The following is a 17,869-nucleotide window of genomic DNA, read 5'->3' as shown; positions in this document are numbered from 1 at the left end:
CCGTATCCGCATATGCACGGGAACGCGTGGCGCTGCAGGAGGCACGAGTGTCAAGTGGGCTGAGAGAGCGGGCTAAGGGTAAGCGCCTGGTCGCTATGATCTACAACGGTATAAGCTAGGTGGTGGCTTTGCGGAGTCTGATAGATTGAGGGGCTCAATGCTTGCAGCCAGGAACCGCCGAGGAAGGGGCGGTAGGGCGGAAGCTCGCCTGCGGCTCAGGGCGGAACTTGTCCTGTCCGGTGGCTGCCATTTGCAAAGGCCCCAAACGTGCGGGTATACAAGCCCGGCAGCTGACTCGGCGCGGTGCCGATGATCTGCACAACCGGCGGCGCAAGGACTGACGCGGCCTTGGCATGCCGGCGGTGCTGGTACCTGAACGCGTCAGCCTGCGCCGTCGTGACCGCAACTGTTTCCCCCGATCCCCTTCGATGGGCCACGATAAGCTCTCGGCCAGAGCGGGCGCTAGCAGAACGCGAGGCTTGGACGCTGATGCGACACCAATACTTGCCTCTTCAGGCCTCAGTCAGCCGCTGAGGCTCCGGCTGTGGCTGCCGAGGCGTCATCCACAATGCGCCCGTCTGCGGAGAAGCCCAAGCCGCGGAGCGGGGAAACAGTTCGGCGAATTCACCTGCAGGCCCTGTCGTGTCGTGTCGCGATGAGGCTCGGTCGTTCAAGATTCAATAGCTTGTCTGAGATTGAGTGTCATCTTGTCATTCACCGCCGGCCAGTAGAACAAGCTGTTCCCCAGACTGCTCGTTAGGCCCCGCCCCTACAATACAGGGCTGAACTATACTTAGGCGAAGTGCTCCTGGTGTCGTCGTCAGCTCAAAAGCAAAGAGCCCCTGTCGGCTCGTCACGACACGCGAGCGCACAGGGAGCCGGCAATCCCTCCGAACACCGGTCCGCAGCCACCCACGCCTGAACGGCCTCGGGTCTGCGTCATCCGGGCATGAACAATGGCTTACGTCCACCAGTCGCGGGTTAATCGCCCGTTTCAATATGAACCCCAGCGTTTATTGTTTGACTCGCCATCCCGAATGCAGGGTGGGCCGCGACGCGTTGTTGTCTAGTTTGACGTGGTCCTGGCGTCCTCAGCCTCAATCCATCCCGGCAAGCCTCGCGCTTTTGCCCTTCGCGGCACGGAGCCTAGAATCATCGCTCCTATCCTGCGTGCGCACTGCCGCGTACGCCGAGTCAGCCTTAGTGGCTTGTGCTAGTCAACTGGCAGGGGACATGCGGCGCGCTGGGCTGAGCCGGCGGCCAGAGGAAAGGTCGACTTACGCACATTCTAAGCCTTCCTTCGCGTATATACCACCATCGGCCCAGATTTACGAAACGAAGGCCTCCCTCTAACTTACATTGCGATCTTCAACTTTCAGTCGCTACTCCAAACAGGAGTTAGATCCAGCCTTACGTTCTTTACTTTTTAACGATCAACTTCAACGCCCAAAATGGTTTCCATCACCAGCATCGTCTTGCTTGCCACCAGCAGCTTCGCAGCCGCCGCATCTGTGCCTCTCGAAGTCCGCGCCTCCTCAATCTCAAACAGCATGCTTTACGCCTACGGAGCCACGCCTGATGCCGGAATCGGCGGCGTCCGCTTGACTTACGGAGACGGTAAGTTAGCAGTGCTCTAGATTTCGAAGAAAGCGGCATCTAAGACGCAAAAAAATCAGGCACGGCCTACGTCGGCAACACCCCTCCTTCGAACGTTTCGGTTGCGTCCAACATTACCTTCTCGCACGACACCACCTCGGGCCCGGTCCAAATCAGCCCCAACTCGTCCGACGTCAGCTTCAACTCGACCCAGTACTTCTTCATCAACACCGACGACAGCGCCTTCGACAGCGTGCAGATCAGCAACTCGGCGCCGTCCGACGGCTACACCGACACCGGCTTCATCTTCTACGGCAACTGGCTCTTCTGGAAGTCCGACTCGGGCGATCTGCAGTCCAAGTTCTACGCTACTCCGTCGGGCGAGGACGGCATCTGGACCCTGAAGTGGAACGCCGCCGGTTCGGACGACGGCACCAGCGTGCCCATCTCGCTGAGGACTCAGGCCCCGCCTGACAACAAGAGGGCTTAAGTCGTCGTCGAATAACGGATAACGCGAACAGTGGAGATAAGAATGTATACCAGTGCTCGAGAAGAACGTTTTGGCACTCCTTCCAGGTCTCATTTATCTTCGGTTACTCTCTTCCTTGCTAGCTTATCTTCTATTGTTCAAATAGCAACATGAATGGTCTCTAATTCCTCGCTGCCTTCCACTGCCATTGCTATCAAGTGCGTGCTGCATCGAGAAATAATTCCCGCTCTCAGTGAGCAACATGCTCCGGTCACTTACTCGCCTTCGCCCCACCACACCACGGACGTCCAGCCCGCATCGACCATGTCACCATTCCGCCACACTTCGACACACTGCCAGTTCTCACCGTCTTTCCAATTGTCACTCAAGGACAACCATAAGGCCTTTCCTCAAGAAATTCAATAGTCTGTTTTTCCTTCCTCAGTGTGGCATTGATCTGCCCGAGGCACGCTCCCAAATCCGGTTTTCTGAGACAAGGTTGTGGCAGTTGCCTCTTTTCGTTCGCCGTCGACGCCGATCATGTCCCTTTTCAACAGTTGTTGGGCTGCTTCTAGATCCTCGCAGCCTTACACCGAAATTTGGGCGATCATCATACAAGATCCAGTAGGCTTCTGGAACAGCAGGCAGAGCCAAGTCTATCTTGCTAGTTTAGAAAGCAGAGGCCAACAAGCGGTGGGAATTGGCCGGGCATAAGCCCTACTACCGTCGCACAAGTCGCTCAGGCGCGTGTGCCCCCCTCCCGTCTGTCTATAGGGCTGTTGGCGAACCCGTTGCAATTTCCTTTGTGGAGCTCCTCCCGTCACTTTTCCCTGTCTGCCACCTATCCCGCGTCAGAGTACGAGACGGGGAGAACCTGGAGCGGTGTACAAAGGTCCTGAACAATATCCAGCTCGTGTTCTACGGATGAATTCTTCCGGATAGCCAAAAGGACAAGAGGGAAAGGTCAGTGTCGGGCCCAATACAGCTAGCGTACCGTTGGAAAAGGACACACGTGCACTGCTGACGCGGCCGTGCGGGTAGGCGCCGGAACGGCAGTAAGGCAAGTGGGGGGTGCAGCCACTATCATCGTTGTCTTACCGCAATGCGGCATCGATGGGAAGCATTTGCACTAGCATTTTAGCTGCATCTAACTATTGTATGTCTCTGTTCGGAAATGGGCGGATTCGGAATGGCGGAGAATCGCCGGGTAGAGCGGAGGCGGAGTTTCCTCGGCCGACCCACTCTGACCATGCGTGAACTGTTCGTCCTTGGCATTGTTGCATACTGTGTAGTTCCAGTATACAGCAATGCGCATTATTTGCGTTGTTATTGCTTCACAGTAGGCCGACTTAACTCCTTTCTTCGTGTCATGTCGGGGGGCCTGACGAAACCGCAATCGCAGGTCTAGTGTCGTTATAGAGACTCCGCACTGACGCGCAAACATGACGGAGGGGGGAATGGATCTGTCTTACTATCAGACTTAAGCCCAGACGCCTTAGCGGTAATGGGAAGGGGGCTTGTTTTGCTCTGTTTCTTGGCACGGCATATGCCTGCGTCTGTAGCTCGGCGTTTAGTCTTCGGACATGTTTGCATCTATGAGATGAATGAAGTCCCATATACACAACAATGGAGGTAGTTTTTAGGTTTGCAGGTGCCAGATGATCCTAGATTACCTACTCGCTTTGACGCTACTCCGTACAGCGCAAAACTTGCTCAGTCATCCCATCTCGGTAGGGATCCTCGGACATAAGCCTCGGACTCTGCTGATCGCCGAGCCACACCTTACTCGCACCGCCACGCAGACCACGACTCCAAACATACGTACCCGTGGCAGCATGAAACTGCAGAACCAAAACGATGGCTGCTGCCCCTGCTGCTGAATCGTCCTGGTATGGTCGGTTTTTTCCGCATGAACGTTGGGTCACAAGGACATCGGTATCACAATAGCCGCGTGCCACGACCATTGCGCAAGCTGAGTGCGTAGTCATCTCTAGGGTAGTGAGCTATATGCGGTACCTTGAAACTTAGAATGGCGCCTGCGCCTCCACAATGACGAGGTGCTCCTGAAGGGTTCACTGAACTCAATTATATGAGTCCAATGTCCATGTGCCGCAACTCTACAGAAGTCGACCTTCGGTATGGCCAGGAACCATCTGAGCATGGCCAAATTAGAATCGAGTGCAATGGTCAAGATCCTCTTCTGATGTTCGAGCTAAGGATGTGTCTACACCACAGCTGAAATGCTTATGCCACTCAGGCAAATGATCTGGATGACTCGGCTTTTGAGCATCAGTCCAAGAACCTCGAACAAGTATCTGCAAAACTAACTACAATCAGAAATGACGATTATCCAGGATCCATGTCTGCTGTGAAGTCTATTTCTGAGTTCCGGGAGCTATCACGTCTAAGCTAAGCTTCTCGTGTTCGTATAACCGCCGGCCATGACTTTCCTCGGGCCGGTGTTACGCTTCCCAATGCCTATCAGCGACCGACCCGCATCCGCTGATAAGCACCCGAAGCTTGCTCGCTCGCCTCGCAGCTCCAACCACCACCACCACACTTTCCCCACCATCACCTTCCACAATGCACTTTCACACCACCCCGCCGCGGGCACCGCCGCGCACCCACCACCACCACCACCAGTCCCCACCCTAAACCAAACCTCGCTCCCACCATAACAACAACAACAACAACAACGATGTCGAAGAAAAAAACGCCGCCACCGCTAAACATCACCCCCCCACTCCTCAACTCCGCCAACCCGTGGGCGACCGACCTCTCGCACCTCCTCCCCCTCTACGCCTGCCCCCACACCGGCGCCATCACCACGCGCACCAGCCTCCTCCACGGCTACCCGCACGACGACGCCGTCAACCAATACACCTTCTTTTCCCCCACGACGCAGTCCCCCGTCGGCATCAACCCCTCCGCCGCCGCGACGCCCGCGACGCACGCCGCCAGCCTCAACACCCTCGGCTACAGCCCGCTGCCGCTGGACGCGTATCTGGGCTTCGTGGGGGCGATATCGGCCGAAGCGGCGGCCAGCGGCGGGCGGCTGCGGACGGATAAGCTGGTGATTGTGTCGGTGACGGGCGCGCCGGAGGAGGTTGCGCAGTGCTATCGCCGCATCTGCGCGCGGGCGCGCGAGGTCTGCATGCCGTTGGCGATGGAGCTGAATCTGTCGTGTCCGAATATTCCGGGGAAGCCGCCGCCGGCGTATAGTCGCGGTGCGTTGGTCGAGTATTTGAGGGCGCTGGAGGGGGCTGTGCGGGAGGAGCGGAGCGACGAGCGGCGGGCGGAGGGGGCAAAGGTGGTCGAGGTGCCGATTGGCGTGAAGACGCCGCCGTTTACGCATGCGGGGATGTTTGAGGAGTTTGTTGGAGCACTGCGGGAGGTCCGGCCGTGTCCGGTGGCGTTTGTGACGGCGGTGAATACGTTGGCGCCGGCGTTGGTCGTGAGGGGTGAAGGGGAAGGGGCGTTGGAGCCGGCGTTGGGGAGTGCGAGTGGGTTGGGGTTGGGCGGGATGGCGGGCGCGCCGTTGCATCCGTTGGCGTTGGGGAATGTGCTGAGTTTGAAGGAGGCGCTGGGGAGGGAGGAAGAGTTGCGGGAGATTATGATTATTGGGGTTGGGGGTGTGGAAGATGCGGGTGGGTGGAGGAGGATGAGGAGGGTTGGTGCGGATGCCGTGGGTGTGGGGACGGCGTTGGGGAGGTTTGGGGTGGGTGTTTTTGAGAGGATTTGGAAGGGTTTGGAGGCTGCGAAGCTTTGAAAATGACAAGTCTAATGGTACAAACTCTACCAAAAGGAAGTGATACAATCCATCCAGACGAGGATCATCCTGGATTCAGGTTTCCCATTCGCAGGTAATTTCCCCTAATTTCAATCAGATTCGATATCTGTAAGAAAAAGCCATTCCATTTAAAAGATTGCGGTGCAATTGTATACATATTCCGAGATCAGAAACTCCAGTCAAAACCAATCTTGCAAAAAAACGGTACCGAAATGGCCTCTTTCTCAGTATGCCTCCATTTCTCTCCTCCTCTCAGAAATCTCTTCTGCTCTCGCTACTACTGCCCTGTGGCGAGTGCTCATCCCGCAACGGGGCAATCTCACGAGGATCAATTTCTTCCGAGACTTGCTTCGACGCCACCAGCAAATCGCCGACCAAATCTTGCCCGCCAATCTCCACTCCTCGTATATCGCCAAGTTTTGACTGATAAATCAGTTTTCTGTTGAGCTGATCGACCGCAAATCGAGTTGAGCTGCCATCCATGGTTTCGATATTCCATGATTCGGAGAGTTCGAGAGCGTTGTCACTTCGTGAAATGATACGGATGTGACCTTCTTTGTCGCAGCACAGAATATCGTAGTCCTTATCGTCCTTGTACCTTTCGAAGTCCTCGTTGTCCTTGAACATTTCGTTGCCCTTGCTGTTCTTGTCCCATGCCACAAGTGGAGTCAGTAATTTCAAATCCGGCTTGTACTGTGTTTTCCTCTTCGACGATCTATCCCCAAATTTTGCGGCCCATTCGATCTCAAAATACACGTTCTGGAAATACAGGAATCGTTCTTGTTTGTTGCAAAATCCTGTCATGGCTGAACCTTCAGCAGCTAGTCCGACGGCTGCAAAAGGAACTCCAGGTTTCTCCAACGAGCCGCCCGTATCGATCTCACGGATGTAGTTTTGCTCGTCTGATATTGTAAGCTAGTGAGTCGTAATGAAAAGGGGCCACTGACCCTGGTAGTATACGTAGCATTTGTCCCTCCACTTTGACGTAGCTAGGGAAGATCTTGCGTGGACTCTGATCATATTCATTTGAAAAGAGCCCTCTACCCAGTGTCCTGACTGATCGTATAGTAGATCACTGAGTATGTTGTCTTTGGAGACATAGAACAGTTGGTGCTTTATTTCTGTTAGCAGATGCACAAATTCGAAAGTCTAGGCTATACTGTACCTGCTGGCCTCTTTTGACAACAGCAAGAGGTGTATAGAGCCTTACAGGATCTGAGGGAGTCATACCCTGACCTAGTCCTTTCCGATGGCTCTCAGGCGCGATTTGCCTAATTCGGGAGTCTGTGCCTTGAAAATAGATGGATCCGGTTTGTTCGGCTATCGCAGTGCCGGGAAGTATCAATTGTTGCCCGTGGGGGAGTCCTTTGAGAAGCACTGAGGCTATAGAAAATGACTTCTGTTTGAGAGCATAACCAAGTGGATCCAAGTCATTTTTGTCCTTGACATTGAAATCTTTGCTGTGTTTCCACCCCATGAGAGCTTCTACTGCGGATTCAGACTCCGAGATAACCGCGTGGTGAAGACATGTTTTCCCACTGTTGTCCATGCCAATTATTGAACTTTGCGAGCAATTTTCCAGGAGGTAGTTGACCAAATCAGTTTTGTTAGCCTCTGCAGCAAATGAGAGCGGCGTTCTACCTTCTATCTTCCATGTGTCTGCAAGATAGCCATGTTCTCTGAGAAGTTCGAAGACTCTGATAAACTTCTGTGAACCGTCACTCTGATCTGTTGCAAACCCATCTTCACATTCCACCAATTTATTCCGGGCAGGACGAAGCTGCTTAATTGAGTCGGAGCTGACGATAGTGGCCAGTAGTCTTCGAACGACCTGAGCGCTACCACAGCACGCAGCTTGGAATAGTCTTTTGGTTTCGACATCCCAACCGTCTCCAGGAGGCGATTCTGCATCACGCTCTTGCTCAAGGACTGACAGAAGATCGAAGGTGTCTGGATGGTTTGACAGAATGGCATTATCGAGCGGTGATTTCAAAAATTTATCCCTGGTATTCACCTCGACGGAGACATTTTGGGTCAAAAGCTTGACAACATCTGTCCTGCCTGCTGCTGCTGCCAGGTGTAGTGGTGATCTTTTTAAGTTGTCCACGCTCTGGATAAGATCACTGTCTTCGTTAATGAGGTCTTTGATTATCAGTGCATCACAACTCTTTGCCGCGTAATGCAGATAATTGAGGCCATTTTGGTCAACATTTCTAGTGTCGGCCCCAAACCGTTCAAGAGTCCTCATGACCTGGTACCATCCGTGCTTGGCAGCGATTGCAAGAACGGGCCTTCTCTCAGATGACTGATGGTAATAACGATCACTGTATTCATCTAAAGCAGCATCGATGTCGAGAGTGCAGAGTACCCCCCCTAAATTGCCTTTGTGGAGCGCATCATGGAAGGATTCATCTGTGATCTCAATGTCCGGTCTCTTTGATCTCTCTCTGAGCTTTTTTATAGTTTGAACGAGACTCCCATCGTCATTTCTTTTCTTGCACAGGTTCAAAGTAACGCTCCCGTACAAAACAAGATCTTTTGGGGCTTTTCCATATTTGGTCCACAGATCGTAAAGAGAGATAAAGCCGCGAAGACCGAAAAGGTGATCCCACTTGTCCTTTCTCAGCATTGATAGCCGGTACAGCTCGCATAGACTGATCAAACAAAGGAATATTTCACCGGTCCGCTCTGTGTCTCCAGGAAGAGGGATGACGTGCTGGGATTCTGATTCTGATTCAGATTCGAATTCGAATCCCTGAAGCGCTAGCTTTAGCGCAGTAAAAAGATCCTTTTCCCCTTTGACCAAATCCCCCCTTCTGTGGATGTGTTCGATTGCCTCCCGAGCAGCCTTGAATACACTTGAATAGCTCAGCTTTTTGGCAGAGTAAAGTACCGGAACCATGCAGGCTATGGCATCATCGTGGTTACCGATGCCGGCAGAAATGAAGCACTCAATCATCTTCGAGATTGTTGAGTTAGCCACATGCAACCTACGAGGACCCTTCACGATCTCTGTATCACCCCTTATCTCATCGATTTGCGGGATGATAGTACTGAAGAAGATTGCGAAAAGTTCCTGAGCACACATCATCTCCAGAGAGCTTGTTGAAGGGAGGTGTAGTACTCCGAACGGCTTCTTTTCGGCATTGGCAAAGATATTGGTGGGGATTATGTTCGAGCCAAAGATTCTTCGACCAGTCAACTTTCGTTCCGTTTGAAAGTCTTTTTCGCTGGCTTGCTTGTACACATTCCCATCGTCCTCTTTTACCCACAAGCCGCCAGGGAAGAACGTAGTATCTTCTGGCTTCAGTTGTGCTTCCTGTAAGGGAGAGCTGTGGTTTTCAAGCCAAAGCCTTAGGCTTGCTTCGCGGTCGGAAAAGTCTGAATCTCCAAGAGCAGATATTAAACGTGAAGCCCAAATGATCGAATTGTTAGGTCCAGGCGGCTCTTTGTCCTTTGATTGCCCAATCCGCTCTGCCAAGATCATAGACCACAGCCAGAGCCCGAGTACACTCTCTAGTTCCGACCGATCAGCTCTCCATGGTCCATGTAATCCGGTGCCCTCAGTGTCTTGGATGATGGTAAGTGATACCGTGCTCTTGTAGGGGCGTCCTTTTGCTGTAGTTTTCATCAAACAACCAATATCCCAAGAAATCTGCACCTTATGCGGGGGCTGTATCACTGGACATTGGAGTTCGATAATACTCATTATTCCCTCAATCGCGCGAGCTAGCTTTGTTGCCCATACTCGGGAGGCAATCATTGAGTCGTCCCATGGGTCATCAATGGCCGAGGTTAACCTCGTTGTTTGCGCACCAGTCATCTCTGCTAACTTGACTCTCTTGGCGTGCGCTTTGGTAGCTTTGTCTTTGGAACGTTTTGGGGTGCTTTTCTGCAGCGAAACGAATCTAAATGCAATCTTTTTAGGCCCTGTAACACGCCAAGAGGGGCGGTGTAGAGCCAGGTTTGACACGCCTTGAGCAGAATAGGTGCGACTCTCTTGGGCCATTTCGATTGCAAGCCAATCAAGCTCATGGCGTAGGTAGAGAGCGCTCAAGCTTCCAAGAATGTTGTGTTCTTCCTCCAGACGTCTTGTCCTTAGCAATGCTCTAATGGTGGACATTATCAGTATGGCTCCGAACTGAGCTACTGACACGGTGGAATGCAAAGCTCTGAGACCCAAAAATTGTAGCGAGAATCCGATTGTTGTTGCAAGGGAAGCTACCCAGACCAAGAAAGATTGCTTGGCAAGAAATCGTTTCGCGTCATTATCTCTGTCGACCTCCCTCTTTGAGGTTGTGTACTCCTTGATCTGGTTCTTGGCGTCTGAGTAAGCAAAACAGTCGAATACTTGGTCTCCAACGATTTGATCGCCCGGTTGGATCCAGTAGAGTCGACTTGTGTCTTTTGTGCGTTCGAAGGTTTTCTCGTATGTGGTTCGTTCGATGATGGAAGCACATATACCAACACCGATGCACACGAGAACAGTCCCTGCACAGGCGAAGGGGAAGGCCGGGACCGCGATCTGGCTGTCGTCTCTCTGGAATCTGTTCGGATATTTGTAGGTTATCAAACCCGCATATACCAGAACACCAGCTTGTAGTACAAAGCCCAGAACAGCCGCCAGGTAGAATGATATCCGGGGAAGCTTCTTGATGCCAACATTCAGTGAGAGGTTTGGATGTGGAGCGAAATCGTTGGCAGAGTATTGTATCGGTTTGACAGGATCTTCTCCCGGGCGATTTTCTTCGTCCTCGTTTCGAATGAGACCTGCTTTCGCCTTTGTTTCCTGCCAATTCCCCCGGTTAACATACTCCCTAAAAGAGTATATTTCCGTTTCGTTGCGAGGTTTCCAACTCTCTTCGTTCGGTTGTGGCTCTGATTTTCCTTCCCAATCATGGACGAGTTCCAGAATCTTTGGCCGCCCAAAAACCCTCGCAATGCCTCCGTTGTTGTAAAGTTCGCAGACGTTTCGACTCGTGGATGAGCACAGCTCTGCTTCTGCTATCCCAGCCCCCTCCTGAGCTCGTCCAATAAAGGCGCGTAGCGATGGGCCCCCTGCGACGCGAATTGCTGACACCAGCGCGGTCAAAACCCCGATCGGGGCCATGGAGAAGATGAAAACATCGACAAATGTCAAAGTTTCGCTGAGATACTGCTTTGTCGGTGACTCTCCAAACAGGGATATTAGTGGCGCCAGATCGGTCGCAAAATTGTTGGCAAAATTTTGCCACCATTCTGCTGACATGTTTGCGGTGACTTTCTCTGTGAGAACGTTGGAAAAGATCGTATAACACTGCGGTCCTACTTATCGCTTTTACTGGGCGGGGTAGCCTTTGTCTGAGTGGGGCGACCTTCAGCTGCGAAGTGATTACCAAGCCTTTGAGGAGCTTCAGTCATGAATACGACGACCGAATCGATGATCTGCTGGCACCGAGTGCTTGGGAGAGCTGCTGACTGGTCCAGAGTATGTCCCAATTAAAGCATGCACTTCAGATCTCGACGCCCCGTAAAATCTCATCCGTTGTTCATTTCAACTTGCCAACCAGGAGGCAAAAACGAAAATGTTTCCATATTCTACCCATATCATAAGGTCGCATAAGGATTTTGAATTCGAATTTCTTGAGGTACTTAACAATTAGATGCCCCTAAGGGCATGTTTTTGCTCGTCCCACCCATATTGAATCGTTTGTCTTCCATGTTATGTTTACTTTTCGATTGTTACACCACATGTGGCTGCTTACGTTTGTGGTGTCATTGGTCGGCTCTGGTGAGGAGCTGCGAAAACCACATTTCCCAAAGAAGCGTCTAACAGGCGAATGGAAGTGTCGATCACAAGCGTCCGCCGATAGCTGGTGGCCAAGTGGCATTCTCAACGGTATGTAGCCTATCGGAACTGAAAGCGTCTTGACAAGCATATCATCCTCCAACTCCTCCAAGTTCCAGAGCTCTCAGGTGCGGGGTCGCCTACTCTGTCTAACATTTGTCAACCTTGATTTCTGTTTCCGCGTTTCATTGTTAACTCCGATAATCCACCGGTTGTCTAAATCCACACGGCCACTTTCTCTTATCTAACTTCGCTAACGTGTATGTAGTGAAGAGGACTCTTACAATGCTTGCTTAAACTCTCTATGGGGAACTGACTGGAAGAAACTTGAAACGGATCAAGACTTTGCTGGACGTAAGTAAGATCACATCGTATTCAAGATGAACATGCCAACTGTCGCGTACGTTGACACAGAGGGCAAGGGCCTTGTTGTCTACTACGATCAGGGTTGCGCAGGTGGCAAGACGTGTAACAACTATCTACTTTACTGATCACGCATACGAGCTGTGATATCCCAGCTTTTGTGGTAAACAGCTGGCCAACGTAGTTTCTTCTTAGGCGGCGGGCGTGGAGCATTGAGCACAAGGTCCTCCTCCTTGATATCGAAAGCCTGAAGTACATTTGGGCTAAGCTTTAGCATTTCTCCACGACCCCGCCACTCCGCTTGAAATTCGCCGTCTGCCTTGTCGAATTTGTATGAGAACAAAAGCTGGAAGTAAAACTCGGGGGCCATATGGAGCTCCATTAGCTGCAGCGCGGGCATGTTGCGGACAGCCTTGCCCACGGCGACAAACAGGCCGTTCGTGAGCTCTTGGTTGGGTCTATCCGGGTCCATACGCGCGAAAGATTCACCTGACCAGGTTTATTAGCGAGCCTGTAGTTGTACTTCGAAAAGTCTGCTTACCAGAGGCACTAATAGGTGGATATTGGACGTAAAAATACTCCAAGTTGGGCCAGTGGGGCGCCGTAGCACCGTCGCTTTCGCCTTGAGGCCAGAAGAGGGCGGGTGATATGGTCAGCATCTCAAGAGAAATGGTTACCAACCGCGTCGATAGGCTCTGCAGCCCAAGACAGAGGCTGTCCACAGAAGTTGGGACAAATCCAGGCCGGGATTTGGGACGTTTCATTATGAAATGCTCAAATGATGTAAAGAGTCTTTTGCACGTGTCAGGAATTCGGTAGAGGCTTTCGCCCAACGCTGTCAGAAAGTTCAACTTTTGAAACCAACCAGTGTCAAATCGATTGCCCTACGCACCTTTCCGATAGTCGATGCGAACGCTGGGATCCACTGTTTGCTCATCATGAAGGCTGACATCGCAGATCTCCAGGCCCTCCATGGCTGACAGCAGTGTTGTGACAGAGGCCCCCCACAACCTTTCATGCTGGCTTCTTTGGAGTATGAACTGTTTGACGCAGTGAACCTGAGGCAGACCCTCTCCCACGTACCGCAAGTACGCTGGGTCGTACTTGAGACGTTCCTCACCGTCATCACCACTGCCATAGTCGTCAAACTCGCTGTCGTCGTCGTCGTCGTCGTCATCACTACTGTCAAAGTCCTCAACGCCATCCTCATCACCACCTTCAGGCGGAGTTTTCTTCAATACAAATTCTAGCTCCAGAGTCAAGCGAGCATCCCCAGCCCGTTCAACAACCTGCAAGAGACGAAACAACCTCTCCGCATCGGCCGAGAACGCGGCGTCCCTCTCGGCCAGCTGCCTGGCGCTCAAGTCCCGCCTGACGCTGTCGCTGCGCTGATACCACCCAACGAAGGTGAGACGGCGCAGGGCGGAGAGGCGGCGGTCAGGGTACTTGGTCAACAGCTCCTCGGCGCGCTCGAGCCCTTCGGCCCTGAAGAGCGTGAGGGTCCGGAAAATTTCGCGCTCTACGGCCTCGTTCCACGACCTGCATATGCAGGCGTACGGCGCCAGCCGCGGCCTGATTGCCGAAGACAGGTCAAGTTGGATGAGGGCTTTCAGATGCGCTATTATGATGTGGAGGATGTCGTAGGGGAGGTCCTGCGCGCCCATGTTGTTGTGATCGGTTCGTCTTGTTTTCCTTTTTTCCGTTGGTGCGTCGTCCCTTTGGTTGGTGCGGTTGGTACATACACGTCGGGGGCGAGAGCACACTTTAATACTTGGTGAACGAAGAAGTTCTGTGCCGCAAATCAGAAGCTTGGAATCGTGGGTGCCTATGATCACTAGGCACCCACCTGCACGGACGCTGTTGGAGGCACAGCACGACGTAGGCACGTACCAGCCGCGCCGCTCGACCCAGACGACTGCCTGCCGTTCGAGATGGCCAAGGTCACAATATCTTAGAACGTATTTCTAAAACATTGATCATGGCTGTGAGCATGCACCGGCTGGCTGCAATGGATTAGCCATAGCTATGCTGACAGCACCCGCATCCCATTTTTCCAGACGCTGCCCGAGAGGCTAGCCAGCGGCCTTGAATGAGCCAATTGCGCAGCTAGGCAGTTTATGGTAGTAAACGAATGATGTGAGAGTCTGCATTGCCTTGTCGTCTTACCCGGAGGGGGGCTTATGGCAGTGGCCCTGCTGGTAGCCTATGCGGGCTAATGTATCGCATTTTATCTTGGACTGCGGTAGCAAAATAATTGTTCCGCGGGTGCTCGCTGGACCACCTACAGAGTGCAGCAATGTAGATGTATGTCACCGTATATGACAGCTGACTAAAAAAAATCAAGCGCTTGAATGATTCTATTAGATGAAATTGAGCGCGAGCGGGTATTAGGCGCGACTCGAGATTCGAGATACATCCCTCCCAGGGGTATGAATGCCATATCCGCAGCCGGTGCCTGATCCCTCCCCCGGGACACTGAATATTTAGTGCAGCACGCATTGTATGCTAGCATTGCCAAAGTTCGGCCCCCGGAAGTAAAAGAGCTCTGAATACCTCTAGAATCTCCAACGAGAAGGTAAACTAATCAGAGTATAGCCGACGGTTCAAGCAACATGTATTTCGTGGACCGCGAGACTGAGTACTTTGTAGATAGGTTTACGAAAGTCTAGAGCCCGCAACGTAACCCTTTATCACTGGTAAGTAGATATAAATAATTTGCTTATCGGCGTAGACCAATACTGTTTGACCTGTAATCCGGATTAGTATAAGCGTGTGGGTATGTGGCATTGCGCCATCGCTTTTAGTCGCTTCCATGGCGCTTCCTATCTTCGCCAGCCTACTTTTGGAAGCCTCGGTATCATTAGAGTCAGAACGGACCTCGGTAGCCCGATTGGACGTGCATGACATAGAGCACAATGCAATTCGAGGCCTGGTATATAACTATCTACATTCCCGAACCCCTACTAACATCTTGTATACTCACCACGATTTTTTCCCCGCCCTCACCGCTATTTTGACGCATAACCCAAAAAGAAACAACACGGAATTCATATCGAATATGGCTTCAACATTGCTGCAGCAAATCTCGGTGGACGACCTAGGCTCCGACGAGTTCATCAGCTGCTTCAACCCTGAGCGGATGGGAAACGCCCAGAACATTGGCTATGGAGGATGCACACTCGGCGTCGCCATCCAAGCGGCATGCCACACAGTTCCATCAAGCCACTTCCTCTATTCCGCCACCGGAAACTATCTGGGCCCATCCCTAACCGACCGCAAGCTGCGATGCTCAGTCCAGCGAGTCCGCGACACGAGGACCTTTGCGACCAGGCTAGTTCGACTCAGCCAGGAGCAAGACGATGGGAGCACGCGACTATGCATGATCATTCTCGCCGACTTCCAGACGAAAGAAGACGCATCCCTGCTGGTCTACTCGGCGCCCCCGGACAAGTCATATTCCCCGCCTGAACAGTGCCCTAGCAGGATGGAAGCGACCGAGGAGATGGTCCGAAGCGGCACCGTCTCAAGAAAGATGGCCGACATATATGAGGTTACGTTTGGCCTTCTGGAACGGTTTGTCGAGTGTCGTGGAGCCCCTGAAGGCGTCGCGTCGAATAAGCTTCTCGGCGTGGCGAAGAAGGCTGCGACACCGCAAGACGGCGACGCCCTGACGTCCAAGACATCAGGAGATTGGTTCCGTTGCCGCCACCCGCTACGAAAACAGCAGGATCACTACGCAGCACTCGGATTCATACTGGATGGTGCTTTGTCGTTCATGCCGTTGACACACAGCGACATGTTCCTTGACGATGCGGGAGCGTGTTCGAGCCTTGACTTCGCGCTTAGGTTCTTCACGAACAGCTTGAATCTGGATCAGTGGCACTTGAGGGAGATAAAGACTGTGACTGGTGGGGAAGGACGCACTTACACGGAAGCTAGGCTCTGGGACGAAGAGGGGAACATGGTTGCGAGCATGACGCAGCAGTCCATCTTACGGCCGCCGCGGCTGACAGTCAGAGCCGCCCTTTAGTCAACAACATCTGCGCAAGCCTCGGCAAGAAGTGATGGAGGCATATTATCCTAGCCTGGAACCCTCGCTGTTTATTGTGGACGAGATTGCCGAGGGCACGTTTGACAGGCGTGATTTTTCTAGGATGCATAAATGAATGGATATAGACCGTTAGAAGAGCCAATTCATGATAAAGCAGGAGCTGTATCATTAGCTAATTTATGCCTTGTTTCTGTGGATCTGTTTGGACCTTCTAAGACTTTGATGCATTCTGAGAAACAAAATTGGTGTAGGGAAAGGGAAAAAATCAGCTTCGCATCAATGGTCGTTTATCTCCGAGCCCATTCCCCGAGACTACACTTACTCTTTGATGCTATTGGGTAGCCCCTCTCGGAAACTCGCCGAACAATCCCTGTTTACACGGCCGTTGGTAACTGATTAGTTTCCGGTGCCCTTTAAATTTTTACACTAATCAGTTGTCATTATACTGATCAGTTATCAAAATCCAGCCCATTTCCGAGTGAGCACCGCGGCAGTGAACACCATCTTTGCAAGATGCGGGGCTTCGCAACGGGAGCTCTACCATCATAAGAGCCAGCTATATCTACTCATGCTCATCCGTACGTTGTCCACCATCCCATCTCCACCCACCACCACCTTCCACAACCCCATCCCCCGCTCAAAACAACAAAACCAAAAATGCCAGTCCACTTCGCCATCCACACCTGCCCCCCCATCCCCGCCGCCGTTCCCTCGCCGGACCCCTCCTCCCCCGACTCCGGCCTCTGGTCCCCGCTCTCCTGCACGCTAATCTACACCTCCACCACCGCCATCCTGGTCGACTGCCCCGCCACCGTCGCCGCCACCAACGACCTCGCAGCCTGGATCAAACGCACCCTCCCACCCACCTGCACGCTAAAACACTTCATCGCCACCCACGCCCACGGCGACCACTTCCTCGGCTTCCCCGTCCTCCAACAACACTTCCCTAGCATCGTGGCGACGGCCACCGCCGCCGTCATCCGCGGCATCGCGCAGCAGTACGCGCCGGCGACATACGAGCGGCTGTGGAAGCCCGCCTTCCCGCCCGGCGCGCCCGACGGCACGGGGCTGCCCGAAGCCGCCCCCGTCGCGTTCGCGGCGCTGCCAGAGTCCGGGGAGATCGAGCTGCAGGACGACGGAGACGCAGTGGTGGTGGTGCGCGTGCACGACGTGCCGCACGGCGACACGCACGCCAACGCGTTCGTGCACGTGCCGGCGCTGTCGCTCGTTGTGGCGGGCGACATCGTGTACAACGGCGACTGCCACCAGTGGCTAGGGGAGGCGTCGACGCAGGCGAAGCGGGACGCGTGGGTCGAGGCGTTGGGGCGGATCAGGGCGTTGAGGCCGAAGGTCGTCGTGGCGGGGCATACGTTCGCGCCGGCGACGGAGCCGGATGAGGGGGTTGCGGTGGGGATGTTGGAGGGGACGGAGGAGTATATCAGGGGTTTCGAGGAGGAGGTGGGGAGGGTGGGGAGGGTGGAGGAGTTGTTTGAGAGGATGAGGGCGAGGTACGAGAGGTGGAATTTGTATCTTTTGGATGGTGGGTGTCGGGCGGCGATGCAGGCGAAGTAGCTGTCGATGTCTTCTATGCGAGTGGAATACTATTTTATGTGCTGCGATGATCGCAAAGCTTTCCCTTCTCACCGAAGCCGAGTAAACTGCAAACGTAAGCATGTTCACTGATACCGGATTAGGTAAACAGCCGCCGAATGTCACCAACATAAATAAATAGCATCGCCGTAACACGAAGAGGTCCAACACAGAAAAAGCATC

At 53.1% G+C, this 17,869-nt stretch overlaps 6 protein-coding genes across 6 annotated transcripts; 4 read left to right on the top strand and 2 right to left on the bottom strand.

Moving 5' to 3' along the window:
* Positions 1-1,451: 1,451 nt before the first annotated feature.
* LTHEOB_3226 (Cytochrome p450 protein) lies at positions 1,452-2,086 on the top strand (the record flags this gene model as incomplete). The annotated part of the gene is made up of 2 exons (XM_035512126.1): positions 1,452-1,617; positions 1,677-2,086. The coding sequence occupies 2 exons, from the start codon at positions 1,452-1,454 to the stop codon at positions 2,084-2,086; spliced, it is 576 nt and encodes a 191-aa protein (XP_035363119.1).
* Positions 2,087-4,763: 2,677 nt separating this feature from the next.
* Positions 4,764-5,834, top strand: LTHEOB_3225 (Dihydroorotate dehydrogenase; the record flags this gene model as incomplete). The annotated part of the gene is made up of 1 exon (XM_035512125.1): positions 4,764-5,834. The coding sequence occupies one exon, from the start codon at positions 4,764-4,766 to the stop codon at positions 5,832-5,834; it is 1,071 nt and encodes a 356-aa protein (XP_035363118.1).
* A 273-nt stretch (positions 5,835-6,107) lies between these two features.
* Positions 6,108-6,659, bottom strand: LTHEOB_3224 (Monooxygenase; the record flags this gene model as incomplete). The annotated part of the gene is made up of 1 exon (XM_035512124.1): positions 6,108-6,659. The coding sequence occupies one exon, from the start codon at positions 6,657-6,659 to the stop codon at positions 6,108-6,110; it is 552 nt and encodes a 183-aa protein (XP_035363117.1).
* Positions 6,660-12,166: 5,507 nt separating this feature from the next.
* On the bottom strand, positions 12,167-13,709 carry LTHEOB_3223 (uncharacterized protein; the record flags this gene model as incomplete). Its single annotated transcript, XM_035512123.1, has 3 exons — positions 12,167-12,534; positions 12,587-12,880; positions 12,938-13,709. The coding sequence occupies 3 exons, from the start codon at positions 13,707-13,709 to the stop codon at positions 12,167-12,169; spliced, it is 1,434 nt and encodes a 477-aa protein (XP_035363116.1).
* A 1,394-nt stretch (positions 13,710-15,103) lies between these two features.
* On the top strand, positions 15,104-16,075 carry LTHEOB_3222 (Acyl-CoA thioesterase II; the record flags this gene model as incomplete). The annotated part of the gene is made up of 1 exon (XM_035512122.1): positions 15,104-16,075. One exon carries the CDS (start codon positions 15,104-15,106, stop codon positions 16,073-16,075), a length of 972 nt encoding a protein of 323 aa, XP_035363115.1.
* A 678-nt stretch (positions 16,076-16,753) lies between these two features.
* LTHEOB_3221 (Metallo-beta-lactamase) lies at positions 16,754-17,668 on the top strand (the record flags this gene model as incomplete). Its single annotated transcript, XM_035512121.1, has 1 exon — positions 16,754-17,668. One exon carries the CDS (start codon positions 16,754-16,756, stop codon positions 17,666-17,668), a length of 915 nt encoding a protein of 304 aa, XP_035363114.1.
* Between the last annotated feature and the right edge of the window lie 201 nt (positions 17,669-17,869).

The sequence above is a fragment of the Lasiodiplodia theobromae genome, assembly GCF_012971845.1.
Source record: "Lasiodiplodia theobromae strain AM2As chromosome Unknown scaffold_8, whole genome shotgun sequence".
Lineage (NCBI taxonomy): Eukaryota > Fungi > Ascomycota > Dothideomycetes > Botryosphaeriales > Botryosphaeriaceae > Lasiodiplodia > Lasiodiplodia theobromae.
Note: the sequence above shows the minus strand (reverse complement) of the source record. Positions and strands in the feature narration are given on the sequence as shown.